Source organism: Oncorhynchus clarkii, chromosome 12 (assembly GCF_045791955.1).
Source record: "Oncorhynchus clarkii lewisi isolate Uvic-CL-2024 chromosome 12, UVic_Ocla_1.0, whole genome shotgun sequence".
Classification (NCBI taxonomy): domain Eukaryota; kingdom Metazoa; phylum Chordata; class Actinopteri; order Salmoniformes; family Salmonidae; genus Oncorhynchus; species Oncorhynchus clarkii.
Window position 1 is genome coordinate 46,048,685 of NC_092158.1, and position 15,732 is coordinate 46,064,416.

Genomic DNA, 15,732 nt, shown 5'->3' on the forward strand with positions numbered 1-15,732 from the left:
CACTGAGTGCTGCTCATCTGAAAATGCTGTTGAAAAGGAAAAGGATTGGCCTCCCGAGTGGCGCAGTGGTCTAAGGCACTGCATCGCAATTGCTAGCTGTGTCACTAGAGATCCTTGTCCCATCCAGCTCTAGCGACTCCTGTGGCGGGCTGTACGGTGTTTCCTCCGACACATTGGTGTGGCTGTTCTCCGGGTTAAGTGGGCATTGTGTCAAGAAGCAGAGCGGCTTGGTTGCGTCGTGTTTCGGATGACACATGGCTCTCGACCATCGCCTATCCTGGGTCCGTACGGGAGTTGCAGCGATGAGACAAGACTGTAAGTACCAATTGGATACCACGAAAATGGGGAGAAAAAGGGGTAAAAGTAAAAAACTAATTTAAACAAAAAATAAAAGGAAAAGATCCAGATAGTGTGCTAGCTTTGGTGCTGGTTTAGCTAGCTAGATAGCTAACGTTAGCTAACGTTATACGGTTTTACTCTGTATAAAACTATTTTTACACAATATTATATCTTCACCAATGGGTCGCTAGTTACACAACAACAGGAATACATTTATGAAATGTTCATGAACTTTTCCTAGTTTTAAAACTTTCAAAAAATGTTTACATTGTAGTGCTTGTGAATACCTGTCCTCAGCAAACACCACAAAGAGAAAGAGAGTGGGTTGTGCGTGCTGCTGAACTGTTACTGCAGGCCAAACCAATGCATCGCAGACCAATGAAAAGGTTAAGAGGAGAAATTGTGTGTTTCTCTAATCTCCTTACAAGCCGTTCTCAACTCTTTTCCCATTTAACACCAATGGGCCGGCTGCCTCTTGGGATCGGGCGCATTTGGCAGCAGGGGGATCCAATCATAAAATTAGGAGTACTGTGGTGCAAAGCCACATAAATCCAGTAGCTGCCTGGAGCTTTACAGTGCAGAATGTTTTTCAAATCAATCAAACTCATCATGGTATATTATTGGGGGGGTCAAATGTACAAATTTCTAATATTTGTAAATCTACGTCCACCGTCAAGTTGTGTCTAACGCAAGTAGCCTACAAATCAATTGACTGTTTTGTCACATATCAACTTTTCCCATGCCTAATTCTCTTTCAAAAGAATAAGAGGGTGATATTGTGCCAATTAATTCATAAAATGCCAAATACGTCAGGTAATTAAATATCTGCATAGACTACAATTCATGGTTCTTATTGATACGCATTATTATTTAGGCTTTTTCAGAACTGTAGGCCATTAAGCCAATATTAGGCTTTCCCTAGACAAGCTGAAACATCTTTACACTAAGAACATGAATTATAATAATTTTCTTCATTCGGTAAAACTAATCCCGTCCGAATGGTCCACTGGACAAAACGGACATGCTGGGATAATAATTTCATAACCGACATATACCAGTCCTGAACTAATAGGGCTTTAGACCTACAACATGGTACACACATCCAGTAACTTGAAGGTGTCATGAAAAAATGCTAGATACCCACACATTCATTCTTTCAAAACAACCGGGAGGACCAGAAAAGTCTGCTTTGATACTTTACCTAAACACCAGACTGAGTTCTAAGCTTGAAGGATGCCACAAAGGACCATGGCAGTGTACTTCAACTCTACTGAGAGTGTTAGAGATAGGTGTTGATTTATCCTAATGATGCTTCTGGTGAGAGGAGCTTTCCCCTGTTTATCCCTTCACCACCAGGTAATGGGGCCTAATGGGTATTGTGTGTGTGTGTGTGTGTGTGTGTTATAGTTAAGAGTGTGCATCTCTTGTTTAAGATCACATGTCACACACGTGCACACACGACCCTCCCCACCCACAGACACACTTACTTTAGACCACAGGGACTCTCTGGAGGCCAGGCTGGAGCACGCTGCCACAAACCAGCAGTTTCCCAGCTGGCCCTGGTGCAAGTCGTGCGCACTGATCCCATCCACAAACAGGTGAGGGTCCTCAGAGAGCTCCTACACAGAGAAAATGAGGGAGAGTGAGAGAGAAGGAAGAAGGGGGAGGCAGGGGAGAGGGAAAGGGAGGGAGAGAGAGTTAGAAAGGTTACATGAGGCCTATCAACCCCAAAAAGATGCGAGGTTCGTCAGTGCGAAAGGGAAGAACGGAAAAAAGGGATTGATAGACAGGTGAAGATGAAGAGAAAGAGTGAGAGCGCGAGAAAGAGAGAGTCAGTGAGAGAAGGAGAAAAAAAGAGGGAATGATATATCAGAGAAAGAGAGAGAAATATGGATAGATGGAGAGAAAAAGGGAGAGGGAAAAAAAAGAGAAAGGGAGGGTGGAAAGAAAGAGAGAAGACAGATGGATGGAGTGAGTTGCCAGGCCAGGCCAGGCATGGCCGGGACTCTTTAATTACGGCTCCTAATCGATGGGAATTTAGATGAGGCTCTGCAAAACACTCCACTTCTATCCATCACACACACACACACACACACACACCATGCCTCTACTGACAGACAGGAGAGAGGGGGAAAGAAAGAGGGCGAGACAGAGTTCCAGTGAGTGAGCGGAATGAGGTTAAGAGAGTGAGAGAGAGAAAGAAAGTATAGAGAGAGAGAGAGAGAGAGAGAGAGAGAGAGAGGGAAAGAGAGCGAGCAAGAGAGAGCCCCGACCCTGATAAGTCTGTCTCAGGTCTGAGAGGTGTTGTGGTGAATTATGTGATGACACAAGAGGATCTACAGGGTCACGGATTTATCTGGGCCGCGCTAACCTGAGCCCCACCAGAACAACCTCACACCGACAGCACTAAAACTACCCCACATAGAGCTACAACTACCCCAGACCTACAACACACAGACAGCACTAAAAACAACCCCAGACCAACAACACAGACAAACAGCACTAAACTACCCCACATAGAGCTACAACTACCCCCGACCTACAACACAGAGACAGGCAGCACTCAAACTAACCCAAGGTACAAGACTGGTTCTGCTTTAGCTGTGATAACAGTTGCATGGTTGAAGAGCAGACCCTTAAGCCATATTGCTAACTATTAACTAGAAAATACTGTAGCTTTCTTAATTTGGGTCCTGGAATCCAGGCAAATACAGGAGTGGGCTAAAGCAGAGAAGACTTGAGTATTGACATGCAGGCTACTAAAATTCCTTAGAGGATCCCAATAAGGATCTGCAGTCAATAGTAATAGGTAGGAGACTGCATGAATGATATCTTTGAGACTGCGTCCAAAATGGTACCCTATTCCCTATATAGTGCACTACTTTTGACCAGGGCACAGAGCTCTCGTCTGCCTTAGTGCACTATATAGGGGACAGGGAGCCTTTCAGACACACCCCGAGTCTCTATGTGGACACTGATAAGTGTGACGTGCGTGTGTGTTATTATCTACCTCTCTTCGGGGGGTAGATTATTATTATGTTATTTTCAGCCGATGTGTGTGCGTGTGTAGGGACTTTCCCCACCAACAATGTGCGAACAGATCCCTGGTGCCGTGCTTAGTTAGATTGCACACAGGTGGACTTTATTCTCCATCTCCTAGCATCTCTTTCTCCCCCCCCCGACCCTCCTCCTCCCTCTGCCTCCCTCTCTCTCTCTCTCCATCCCACTCTCCTGTGGGGTGCGATAATGAAAGCAGGAAATAGACCAATGTCTGATAGTAGGGCAACAGTGATGTCATCACTGGCTTCTCTGACTAATAGATCTGTCCACAGCCCACTGATAGATTGCCAGGGAGGTGACTGCCTCACCTGGGGGGGGGGGGGGGGGGGGAAATACTAAAGTTACCACATAAACAGTCATATCTGACATCACAATGACAATGCGCTAGCAATGTTTTCTGAGTATCCCAAATGGAATAATATTGGAATAATTATTAAATGGGCAATTCCAGAGTTATGGACGTTACATTAGCAAAATCACATTTGCACTCAAACTTTAATGTCTCACAGACTGGACAAACAAAATAGATATGACACTTTTGATGTGGGTGCCTATAGCACCCCTTGGGGGGAGCGGATACCCAAAAATACAGACTCCTAAATATTGGCATATTGGAGAAATAAGGCAAATGAAAAGCGTTATATGTTACATGAAATGGACAAGCTTTTTGGGGAGACTGAACATACAGTGGCTTGCGAAAGTATTCACCCCCCATGGCATTTTTCCTATTTTGTTGACTTACAACCTGGAATTAAAATTGATTTTTTTGGGGTGGGTGTATCATTTGATTTACACAACATGCCTTCCACTTTGAAAATGCAAAATATATTTTTTTATTGTGAAACAAAGAACAAGACAAAAAAACAGAAAACGTAACTATAAAGTCAATACTTTGTAGAGCCACCCTTTGCAGCAACCCTTTGCTGCAAGTCTTGGGGTTTGTCTCTATAAGCCTGGCACATCTAGCAATTGGGATTTTTGTCCATTCTTCAAGGCAAAACTGCTCCAGCTCCTTCAAATTTGATGGGTTCCGCTGGTGTACAGCAATCTTTAAGTCATACCACAGATGTTCAATTTGATTGAGGTCTGGGCTTTGACTAGGCCATTCCAAGACATTTAAATGTTTCCTCATAAACCAGTTGAGTGTTGGTTTAGCAGTATGCTTAGGGTCATTGTCCTGCTGGAAGGTGAAACTCAGTCTCAGTCTCATCTCTGGAAGACTGAAACAGGTTTCCCTCAAGAATTTCCCTGTGTTTAGCGCCATCCATCATTCCTTCAATTCTGACCAGTTATCCCACCCCTGCTGATAAAAAAAACATTCCCACGGCATGAAGCTGCCACCACCATGCTTCATTGTGGGGATGGTGCGCTCAGGATGATGTGAGGTGTTGGGTTTGCGCCAGGCATAGCGTTTTCCTTAATGGCCAAAAAGCTAAATTTTAGTCTCATCTGACCAGAGTACCTTCTTCCATATGTTTAGGGAATCTCCCACGTGCCTTTTAGCGAACACCAAATGTGTTCGCTTATTGTTTTCTTTAAGCAAAGGCTTTTTCTCTGGCCACTCTTCCATAAAGCCCAGCTCTGTGGAATGTACGGCTTAAAGTGGTCCTACGGACAGATAGTCCAATCTCCGCTGTGGAGCCTTGCAGCTCCTTCAGGGTTATCTCTGGACTCTTTGTTGCCTCTCTGATTAATGCCCTCCTTGCCTAGTCCGTGAGATTTGGTGGGTGGCCCTCTCTTGGCAGGTTTGTTGTGGTGCCATATTCTTTCTTTTTTTAAAAATATATAATGGTCCTCTGTGGGATGTTCAAAGTTTCTGATCTTTTTTTATAACTCAACCCTGATCTGTACTTCTCCACAACTTTGTCCCTGACCTGTTTGGAGAGCTCCTTGGTCTTCATGGTGCCGCTTGCTTAGTGGTGTTGCAGACTCTGGGGCCTTTCAGAACAGGTGTATATATACTGAGATCATGTGACACTTAAATAAAGTCCACCTGTGTGCAATCTAACTAATTATGTGACTTCTGAAGGTAATTGGTTGCACCAGATCTTATTTAGGGCCTTCATAGCAAAGGGGGTGAAGACATATGCAGGCACCAGCTTTAATGTTTTTAACATTGTTATTTTGAAACAAGTTTTTTTTTTTTCACTTCACGAATTTGGACTATTTTGTCTATGTCCATTACATGAAATCGAAATAAAAATCGATTTAAATTACAGGTTGTAATGCAACAAAATAGGAAAAACACCAAGGGGAATTAATACTTTTGCAAGGCACTGTATTAGCAAAAGTCTGGGAGTTTGTCATTCTTAGGTAACCCTCCGTTATGGATGCTACAGAGTCTGAAATAAACATTTAAATCATAAAGATGTGTTCATGGCAATCTATCATAACACATTTGTTGTCATTTAGAATGCTTTAAAATGTCAGCAGAAGGCATAGTACCTTAGGATTGCATAATCATTAGGTAGGCTGAATGGTATACACAGCCAGGCACCACACCCTAATAGATACTTTATCTTAATATATACACTGAGTATACCAAACATTAGGAGCACCTTCCTAATATTACGACATGAGGCCGTGCAGTATCATGCTCAAAACATGAGGTGATCGCGGCAGATGAATGGCACAACAATGGGCCTCAGGATCTTGTCACGCTATCGCTGTGCGTTCAAATTGCCATCAATAAAATGCAATTGTGTTCATTGTCTGTAGTTTATGCCTACCCATACCATAACCCCACCGCTACCATGGGGCACTCAGTTCACAACATTGACATCAGCAAACCGCTCACCCACACTACTCCATACACGTGGTCTGCGGTTGTTAGACCAGTTGGACGTACTGCCACATTCTCTAAAACAACGTTGGAGGCGGCTTATAGTAAAGAAATTAATATTAAATTATCTGGCATCAGGTGGACTGGTGGACATTCCTGTCTGGTGGACATTCCTGCAGTCAGCATACCAATCACAAGCTCCCTCAACTTGAGACATCTGTGGCATTGTGTTGTGTGGCAAAACTTAACATTTTAGAGTGGCCTTTTATTGTACAAGTTGCACTTATATAACGATCATGCTGTTTAATCAGCTTCTTGATATGCCACACCTGTCAGGTGGATGGATCTTATCTTGGCAAAGGACAAATGTTCACTAACAGGGATGTAAACAAATTTATACACACCATGAGAGAAATATGCTCTTTGTGTGTATGGAAAATGTCTCAGATCTTTTTATTTCAGCTCATGAAACCAACACTTTACATGTTGCGTTTATATTTTTTGTTCAGTATAGTACTGCCATATATGACAAATGCATTTCAGCATATATTTTCCAAGAGAATCTTAGCTAGAGCACCTCATTTTCCAGATATCAACAATTGCACCAGAAAAGGTCTGAAGAATACATCTCAAAGCAAGCACACACACAATATGGTGAATGCATCCGTTATGGATGTTACACATACCATAACGCTGACGATGAAAAGGTGTGAAACCAATTGCAGACCATAGAAAACCTCGATGAAAGTTAGCTTCACAGAGAACGTTTGAAGATGATCCGATGTAAGGTGCACGTTTTACAAACCCGTTTCATAACAAAACGTTACGGATGTTCCATTGCCCGTCCCAGTCACCCCCCTATCTTTACAAGACTGTCAATCAATACAGCTCAATACCGCTCTACTGAAATGGGTTTAGATGAGGTCGTAAATACAGTTCAACGTTGACTCTGAAGTGTCGGCTGGTGGTGAGAGATGGATGGAGAAATGGACTGAAGATGAGAGAGAGGGAGGAATGGACTGAAGATGAGAGAGAGGGAGAAAGATGGAATGTTTGTGAAAAAAAGTGTGTGCATTGCATGCATGTGTGCACGTGTATGTCTGTGTCCACACCACACCCAAGGTCAGTAATCTGCTGCTGCAAAAGCCAACTTTTCATCAGCGGAGAGGAGAACCCCACCACTGCACTGCCACTGAGTCCCCTGGAGACCTCTCCACCATCCCTCTCACCACTCCTATTACTCAAAGGCCACTATGGAAGTAATAACTGTTAGATGCACATTTTCTCTACATGTGCTGCCATAGAAATATAATGAATAGAACGGGTGTCCCCATTCAAGTCGATGACGGCATAATGGGTGGACTGGCAGCCATTGCGTGTGTACCCATAGGAGCAAAGCAGGAAGTAAAAACAGGAAGCATACCTACCCATCAACATGGGCTGTGATTTGTTGATTCAACTGACATTACAAAAAAGACATTCCATTGCATTAGCCACCACAGCTAGCACATTTGGTTCTTTGGAAGTTGTGGGAACGTCCATTTTGGTTTCCTATTGGTTCAGGGAACGCAACCATACGTTTCCTGACCGGTAAAACTGAACTTTCTTTAAAAAACATTCTGAGAACGGAAGAGAAAATGTCACCTGTTCTGGGAACATACATTTTTGGGTTGCAGGGAGCTTCTAAAACCGTTTTACTATGATTCCCTGAAAGCTTTCTGCTAGCTTATTTTGGGTTAAATGTTTTGAACTCCAAGCACAGATGGAACACATGGACATTTATTTGCTTCGGCATTAATCATGCAAACACATTCGTTTTTTATTATAAACTGCGTGGTTCGAGCTCTAAATGCTGATTGGCTGACAACCGTGGTATATCAGACCGTATACAACGGGTATGACAAAACATGTATTTTTATTGCTCTAATGACATTGGTAACCAGTTTATAATAGCAATAAGGCACCTCGGGGGTTTGTGATATATTGCCAATATACAACGGTTAAGGGCTGTATGAAGGCACTTCACGTTGCGTCTTGCTTAAGAACAGCTCTTAGCTGTGGTACATTGGCCATATTGTACTGGGGCCTTATTGCTTAATTGTGGCACGGCGTCAGTGGGATTCGAACCTATCATTTTCTGTTCTCTATCTATGGAATTAGTTCACTGCGCCTCCAGGATGGAGCTAGCATGCCATGTTTTTTTAAAACTCATACAAAGCTGTTCATTTCAGTCTACGCAAACAAACCCCATTTCAAAAGAAAATAAGCACTCATTAAGATCAGATGTGGCCAATTAGTGGGCGCGGCCAACACACGGTAGGTATACATTTTTAATAACATTCTTAGAACATTCTCTGACCGTTACTACATTCTTGTGGTTTTTAATGGACATTTTTGTTAACATTGAGAATGGAATTTATTATTTTTTATAAATAACATCCTCAGAACGTTCTCTGAACATTACAAAACAATTTGAGACCATGACTTTAAATAGAATCATGAGGAAACGTTATGCTGATGTACTGAAATTCGCACAGAACATTGTTTAACGTTCTCTGAGCAATTTGAGAACATTCCCAATGTCGAAGCAGCTGAAGAACGTTCCTAGAACATGACCAAAATGTTAAATGTAACCATGTTTGAACTTTAAGGAAACGTTCTGTTAAAATAATGAAGTAATATTTTTTTGTCAAGTTCCTTAAATGTGCTGAGAATGTTTCAAAGCAACTATCCTGCACCATTCCCAGAAAGTTGTTGGAAGGCTGTATGCAAAATAACCTAGCTCTAAGAAACATATGGTTCTCAGAACGTTATGTGCTAGCTGGAACAGGCTATTTTACAGAGGAGTATGTTCACTTCCAATATTCACTCCCAATATCTGTTGGGTGGATTGGCCCGGCTGTAAAAAAAATATTGCCTACTGATCTGTCTGTCTTCCTACAGGGTAAGAAATAAGTGTCATGGCTAACCAAATAATTTACCTCGTACTGAAGAGCCGCCACTCCGCATCATAGTACCTATGTGACCAAATCAGTCGCCGCCCAGCAGCCAGAGTCATAGCACCAGGCTAGTCGATGGCGGTCAGACAAGATCAATAAAACTGCCACAACGATCAGGGAGCTCATTTAGCCCAGATAGGTTTGGCTTGGGAGGACAGCAAAGCGAGCCCAGATAAATGGGCTGTCTTTTTATTGCTTGTCAGTCATGTCATAGATAACCACAACTAATCTGTAGTCCAGAGTGGATGTAGTAGGGAGAGAAGGCTGAGAGGGATTGCAGTAGAGAGCCGAGAGAGACAGAGAACCGAGAGGGGAGAGAGAGGAGCATTTTATAGAGTCCTCTTATTTATGTCTGCATGCTCCACTGTCTTGACTTGTGGTCATAAACATACCCAAGTGCCGTTTAAAAAACATAGCACTAAATGCTGTTTGTACTTTAATATATTTTTTGTGACCAACTTTTTATTTCGTTTTTTTAATTATTATTTTTTTTTATCAGAGGGGGTGTTTACAGGTACAAAACAATCAAAGACATGCATACAAAGATAACCCCAACCCATCCCACCCAGCAACCGAAGAAGCTTATCAGTCACCCTCCCACGCTTCCATCCATCCATCCATCCATCCGAGTCTCCCCATCCTTTCCCCCCAATCCCCCCGCCCTTCCAATCCCCTAGCCCTCCCCATGCTAGCAGATACCCATAGACTTAGAGGTCATTGCGCTAACGCTAGTTGGCTCAAGAAACTAAATTCCTTCATACTTGACACCGAGACATAAAAATGGTATCCACTCTTGGGAAGTTCCATCTGACTAATTGCCAAAATCACGAAGTATCCCTTCAAATACAGATTGTAAACAAACTAAAAAAGTATCAATTGATGTTTCGGATGTGTACTCTAATAACTCACTCACTTTTAACTCACCTCTTCTCACTATCTGTTACACATTAAAACCGTGAAATTTCAACTGCTTGAAGTATTGGGGAAGACATATTTCAGACCATTAGCATCTTGCCTTAATACCTGAATACCTCAACTGAAATTGCCTGAAAGTGACCCCGGAAAACAAGAAACACAAAGAAGCATCAAAACCGTCAAAAGAAAAACAACCACCATAAAAGAGAAAAAAAATAATGAGTAATGTGATGACAACAAAGGAAGATTGTGAATGGAACGGCTACTGCCATAACTAATGGATGCCGTGCCGCACCACACTTCTCATTTCTAGCTGCTCAGAGACTCACAGACCGTGTCACTAGCAAAGGACCCCCACACCATCACACCTCCTCCTCCGTGCTTCAAGGTGGGAACTACACATGCGGAGACCATCCGTTCCACTTCTCTGCGTCTCACAAAGACACGGCGGTTAGAACCAAAAAATCTCACATTTGGACTCATCAGACGAAAGGACAGATTTCCACCGGTCTAATGTCCATTGCTCGTGTCTCTTGGCCCAAGAAAGTCTCTCCTTCTTTTTGGTGTCATATTGTAGTGGTTTCTTTGCAGCAATTCGACCATGAAAGCCTGATTGAACGCAGTCTACTCTGCACAGTTGATGTTGAGATATGTCTGTTACTTGAACTCTGTGAAGCATTTATTTGGTGTGCAATTTCTGAGGCTGGTAAATGGACTTATTCTTTCCTGTGGAGGTCCTCATGAGAGCAAGTTTCATCATAGCGCTTGGTTTTTGCAACGGCGCTTGAAGAAACGTTCAAAGTTCTTGAAATGTTCCTGATTGACTGACCTTCGTGTCTTAAGGTAATGATGGACTGTTGTTTCTCTTTGTTATTGGAGCTGTTCTTGACATAATATGGACTTGGTCTTTTAACAAATAGGGCTATCTTCTGTATACCACCCATACCTTGTCACAACACAACTTATTGGCTCAAACGCATTAAGGAAAGAAATTTCACTAATGGACTTTACCAAGGCACACCTATTAATTGAAATGCATTCTAGGTGACTACCTCATGAAGCTGGTTGAGAGAATGCCAAGAGTGTGCAAAGCTGTCATCTGTAAATTGGATAGATTTATTGATGGGACAAACAAACAAACAAAAGGCTTACATTTCGGCATAAATCGCCTTCATCAAAGCCTTGAGTCCTGTCATCAGATCCTTGAATATGTCCCTTTCCAAATAAACCATGAATGAAATTTTAAAAAGGACATTTCCTAAAAAAAAAAAACTGATATTTTTAAAAATATATATTAGTGTAAGAAGTAGTAGTAGTATGTGTGATAGCCAGAAAGCTCCCTCACCTGGGGTCTTTTCCAGTGCACGCGTCCAATCCTGTTGCCCTGGTAGAAGAGGGTGTCGTCCAAGGCGGGGAAGTGTGGGTCTTCAAACAGAAGGCCACTGGCAAGGCATTGCTTCTTCAGGGTGGAGTATTGCTGCCCCTCGAAGGCCTTCACTGACGAGAACATCCTACAGCCTGTACGGACCAGACACAAAAAACAGGGGGGTCTGTTAGTGACGTGAACTGACCTCCTACCAACAAGTCTCTGATATCCTTGAAGATTAGCATGTGTCAGTTTTATAAAATTGTACCTTATTTGGGTAGGCTACACTATTGACAATATATACACTAAATTTGACAATCAATTCAGAATTGGGTGTTTCTACCAAATGTCTGTGGTTGGAAAAAGTGTATTCAACTTCCACCATTGCTTTAAGCTCAGAGCAAACTAAAAGTAAAATACAATTTAGCCTACTATACAGTGCATTTGGAAAGTATTCAGACCCTTCACTTTTTCCACATTTTGTTACGTTACAGCCTTATTCTAAAATGGATTAAGTCGTTTTTTTCCTCATCGATCTACACACAACACCCCATAATGACAAAGCAAAAACAGGTTTTTAGAAATATTTGCAAATTAATAAAAAATAGAAAGACCATGTACTCAGCAATTTGTTGAAGCACCTTTGGCAGCAATTAAAGCCTTGAGTGTTCTTGGGTATGAAGCTACAAGTTTGGCACACCTGTATTTGGGGAGTTTCTCCCATTCTTCTCTGCAGATCCTCTGTCAGGTTGAATGGGGAGCGTTGCTGCACAGCTATTTTCAGGTCTCTCCAGAGATGTTCGATCGGGCTCTGGCTGGTAAAGTCAAGGACATTCAGAGACTCCTGCGTTGTCTTGGATGTGTGCTTAGGGTTGTTGTCATGTAGGAAAGTGAATCTTCACCCCAGTCTGAGGTCCTGAGTGCTCTGGAGCAGGTTTCATCAAGGATCTCTCTGTACTTTGCTCCGTTCATCTTTCCCTCGATCCTGACTAGTCTCCCAGTCCCTGCCTCTGCAAAAACATCCCCACAGCATGATGCTGCCCCCACCATGCTTCACCGTAGGGATGGTGCCAGGTTTCCTCCAGATGTGACGCTTGGCATTCAGGCGAAAGAGTTCAGTCTCGATTTCATCAGACCAGAGAATCTTGTTTTTTTGGCAAAGGTGCTTTTTTGGCAAAGTCCAAGCGGGTTGTCATGTGCCTTTTAATGAAGAGTGGCTTCCGTCTGGCCACTCTACCATAAAGGCCTGATTGGTGGAGTACTGCAGAGATGGTTGTCTTTTTGGAAGGTTCTCCCATCCCCACAGAGGAACTCTGGAGCTCTTTCAGAGTGACCATCGGGTACTTGGTCACCTCCCTGACCAAGGCCCTTCTCCCCCGATTTCCCAATTTGGCCGGGGGGGGGGGGGGGGGGGGGGGGGGGGGGCAGCTCTAGGTGGTTCCAATAGAGGCCACTGTGTCCGTATAAATGTTTTGGTAGCCTTCCCCAGATCTGTGCCTAGACACAATCCTGTCTGGGTGCTCTACGGACAATTCCTTCGACCTCGTGACTTGGTTTTTGCTCTGACATTCACTGTCAACTGTGGGACCTTATATAGACAGCTGTGTGTCTTTCCAAATCATGTCCAATCAATTGTATTTACCACAGGTGGACTCCAAATCAAGTTGTAGAAACATCTTAAGTACGATCAATGGAAATAAGATGCACCTGAACTCAATTTCGAGTCTCATAGTAAAAAGGTCTGAATACATATGTAAGTAAGGTATTTATGTTTTTTTATTGTCAATAAACTTGCCAAAATGTAAAACAAAAACGTTTCGCTTCGTCATTATGGGGTATTGTTTTTAAGATTTTATTTCATAATTTTAGAATAAGGCGGTAACATAAGAAAATTTGGAAAAAGTCAAGGGGTCTGAAAACTTTCCGAATGCACTGCATATCACAAACCACAAACGGATTCTCAACCTGACTGACAGCTGTGCCTCAAGCACCATTGTAAACAGAGTCCATAAAAACAGAGCAGAAATATCTTTGCAGCTACAAAAGAATGGTGTTGGGTAGAAAACATTAGCAAATATTAAGTCCTTTGAGGTCAATTAGGAACAATTAGAAACAAAACTTCAGACAGACAGACACACACACACAGAGCGAGAGGGAGAGAGCCAGACAAACCAATAATTCACTAATGGCACAAACACCCAATTGAGACTGTACGCACAATTCTGCAAAAATATACTTTGTGTACAACGCAAAACCCCAAAACATGCATGCAGAGCAGAATTAGGACTATAACCGCTAGTTATCAAAACCAGAATAGAGCAGTTAAATTTTACAACCACCTAAAAAGGAGTGATGCCCACACATTCAACCACAAGGCCCTCACCTACAGAGAGATTAACATAGAGAAGAGTCCCCTCAGCCAGCTGGTTCTTTGTTCACAAACACAAACAGACCCCACAGAGCCCCGGGACAGCAACACAATTAGATCCAACCAAATGAGAAAGCAAAAAGATAACTATTTGACACAATGGAATGAATCAACCAAAACACAGAGAAAATAGGAATGCTATCTGGCCCCAAACAGAGAGTACACGGTGGCAGAAATACCTGACCACTGTGACTGACCCAAAATTAAGAAAATCTTTGACTATTGTTGGAAAGTGACAGATTGACTTGAGCAAGTTTTCGTATGTTTATAATTAAATACTGTAAGTAGCCTAGAAGTAGTGATGAACGTTTTATGGGTTAGATGGAATGATCTGCAGTACCAGTCAAAAGTTCAGGCACACCTACTCATTCAAGGGTTTTTCTATATTTTTTAAACTATTTTCTACATTTTAGAATAGTGAGGACATCAAAACTATGAAATATCACATATGGAAACATGTAGTAAACATTTTTTTTTAAACAAATCTAAATATATTTTATATTTGAGATTCTTCAAAAGTAGCCACCCTTTGCCTTGACGACAGCTTTGCATATTCTTGGCATTCTCTCAACCAGCTTCATGAGGTAGTCAACTGTAATCCATATCAATTAACAGGTGTGCCTTGTTAAAAGTTAATTTGTGGAATTTATTTCCTTCTTAATGTGTTTGAGCCAATCAATTGTGTTGTGCCAAAGTAGGAGTGGTATACAGAAGATAGCCCTATTTGGTAAAAGACCAAGACCATATTATGGCAAAAACAGCTCAAATAAGCAAAGAGAAACGACAGTCCATCGTTACTTTAAGTCATGAAAGGCCAGTTAATACGAAACATTTCAAGAACTTTGACCGTTTCTTCAACTGCAGTTGCAAAAACCATCAAGCACTATGATGAAACTGGCTCTCATGAGGACCGCCACAGGAAAGGAAGACCCAGAGTTACCTCTGCTGCAGAGAATAAGTTCATTAGAGTTACTAGCCTCAGAAATTGCAGCCCAAATAAATGCTTCACAGAGTTCAAGTAACAGACACATCTCAACATCAACTGTTCGGAGGAGACTGTGTGAATCAGGCCTTCATGGTTGAATTGCTGCAAAGAAACCACTACTAAAATGACTCCAATAAGAAGAGACTTGCTTGAGTCAAGAAACACGAGCAATGGACATTAGACCGTTGGAAATCTGTCCTTTGGTCTTTGTTAGACGCAGAGTAGGTGAACGGATGATCTCCGCGTGTGTGGTTCCCATCGAGAAGCATGGAGGAGGTGTGATGGTGCTTTGCTGGTGATACCGTCAGTGATTTATTTTAGAATTCAAGGCACACTTAATCAGCATGGCTACCACAGCATTCTGCAGCGATACACCATCCCATCTAGTTTGCGCTTAGTGGGACTATCATTTGTTTTTCCAGCAGGACAATGACCCAACACACATCCAGGCTGTGTAGGGGCTATTTGACCAAGAAGAAAAGTGATGGAGTGGTGCATCAGGTGACCTGGCCTCCACAATTCCCAGACTTCAACCAAATTAAGATGGTTTGGGATGAGTTGGACCACAGAGTGAAGGAAAAGCAGCCAACAAGTGCTCAGAATATGTGGGAACGCCTTCAAGACTGTTGGAAAAGCATTCCGGGTGAAGCTGGTTGAGAGAATGCCAAGAGTGTGCAAAGCTGTCAAGGTAAAGGCTGGCTACTTTGAAGAATCTAAAATCTATTTTGATTTGTTAAACTCTTTTTGTTTACTACATGATTCCATATGTGTTCACAGTTTTGAGGTCTTCATTATTATTCTACAATGTAGAAAATAGTAAAAAATAAAGAAAAACCCTGGAATGAGTTGGTGTGTCTA

The 15,732-nt window shown here is 42.3% G+C and overlaps 1 protein-coding gene across 1 annotated transcript in view; it reads right to left on the minus strand.

Moving 5' to 3' along the window:
• The window catches only part of LOC139423246 (calpain-5-like), a 28,717-nt gene extending 17,112 nt beyond the window's left edge, over positions 1 to 11,605 (minus strand). The window contains exons 1-2 of the mRNA XM_071175052.1: positions 11,441 to 11,605; positions 1,827 to 1,958 (exon numbers count right to left, since the gene is read on the minus strand). Of these exons, the coding sequence (XP_071031153.1) occupies positions 1,827 to 1,958; positions 11,441 to 11,605 (297 nt within the window). The remainder of the gene's footprint in view (positions 1 to 1,826; positions 1,959 to 11,440) is intronic.
• Between the last annotated feature and the right edge of the window lie 4,127 nt (positions 11,606 to 15,732).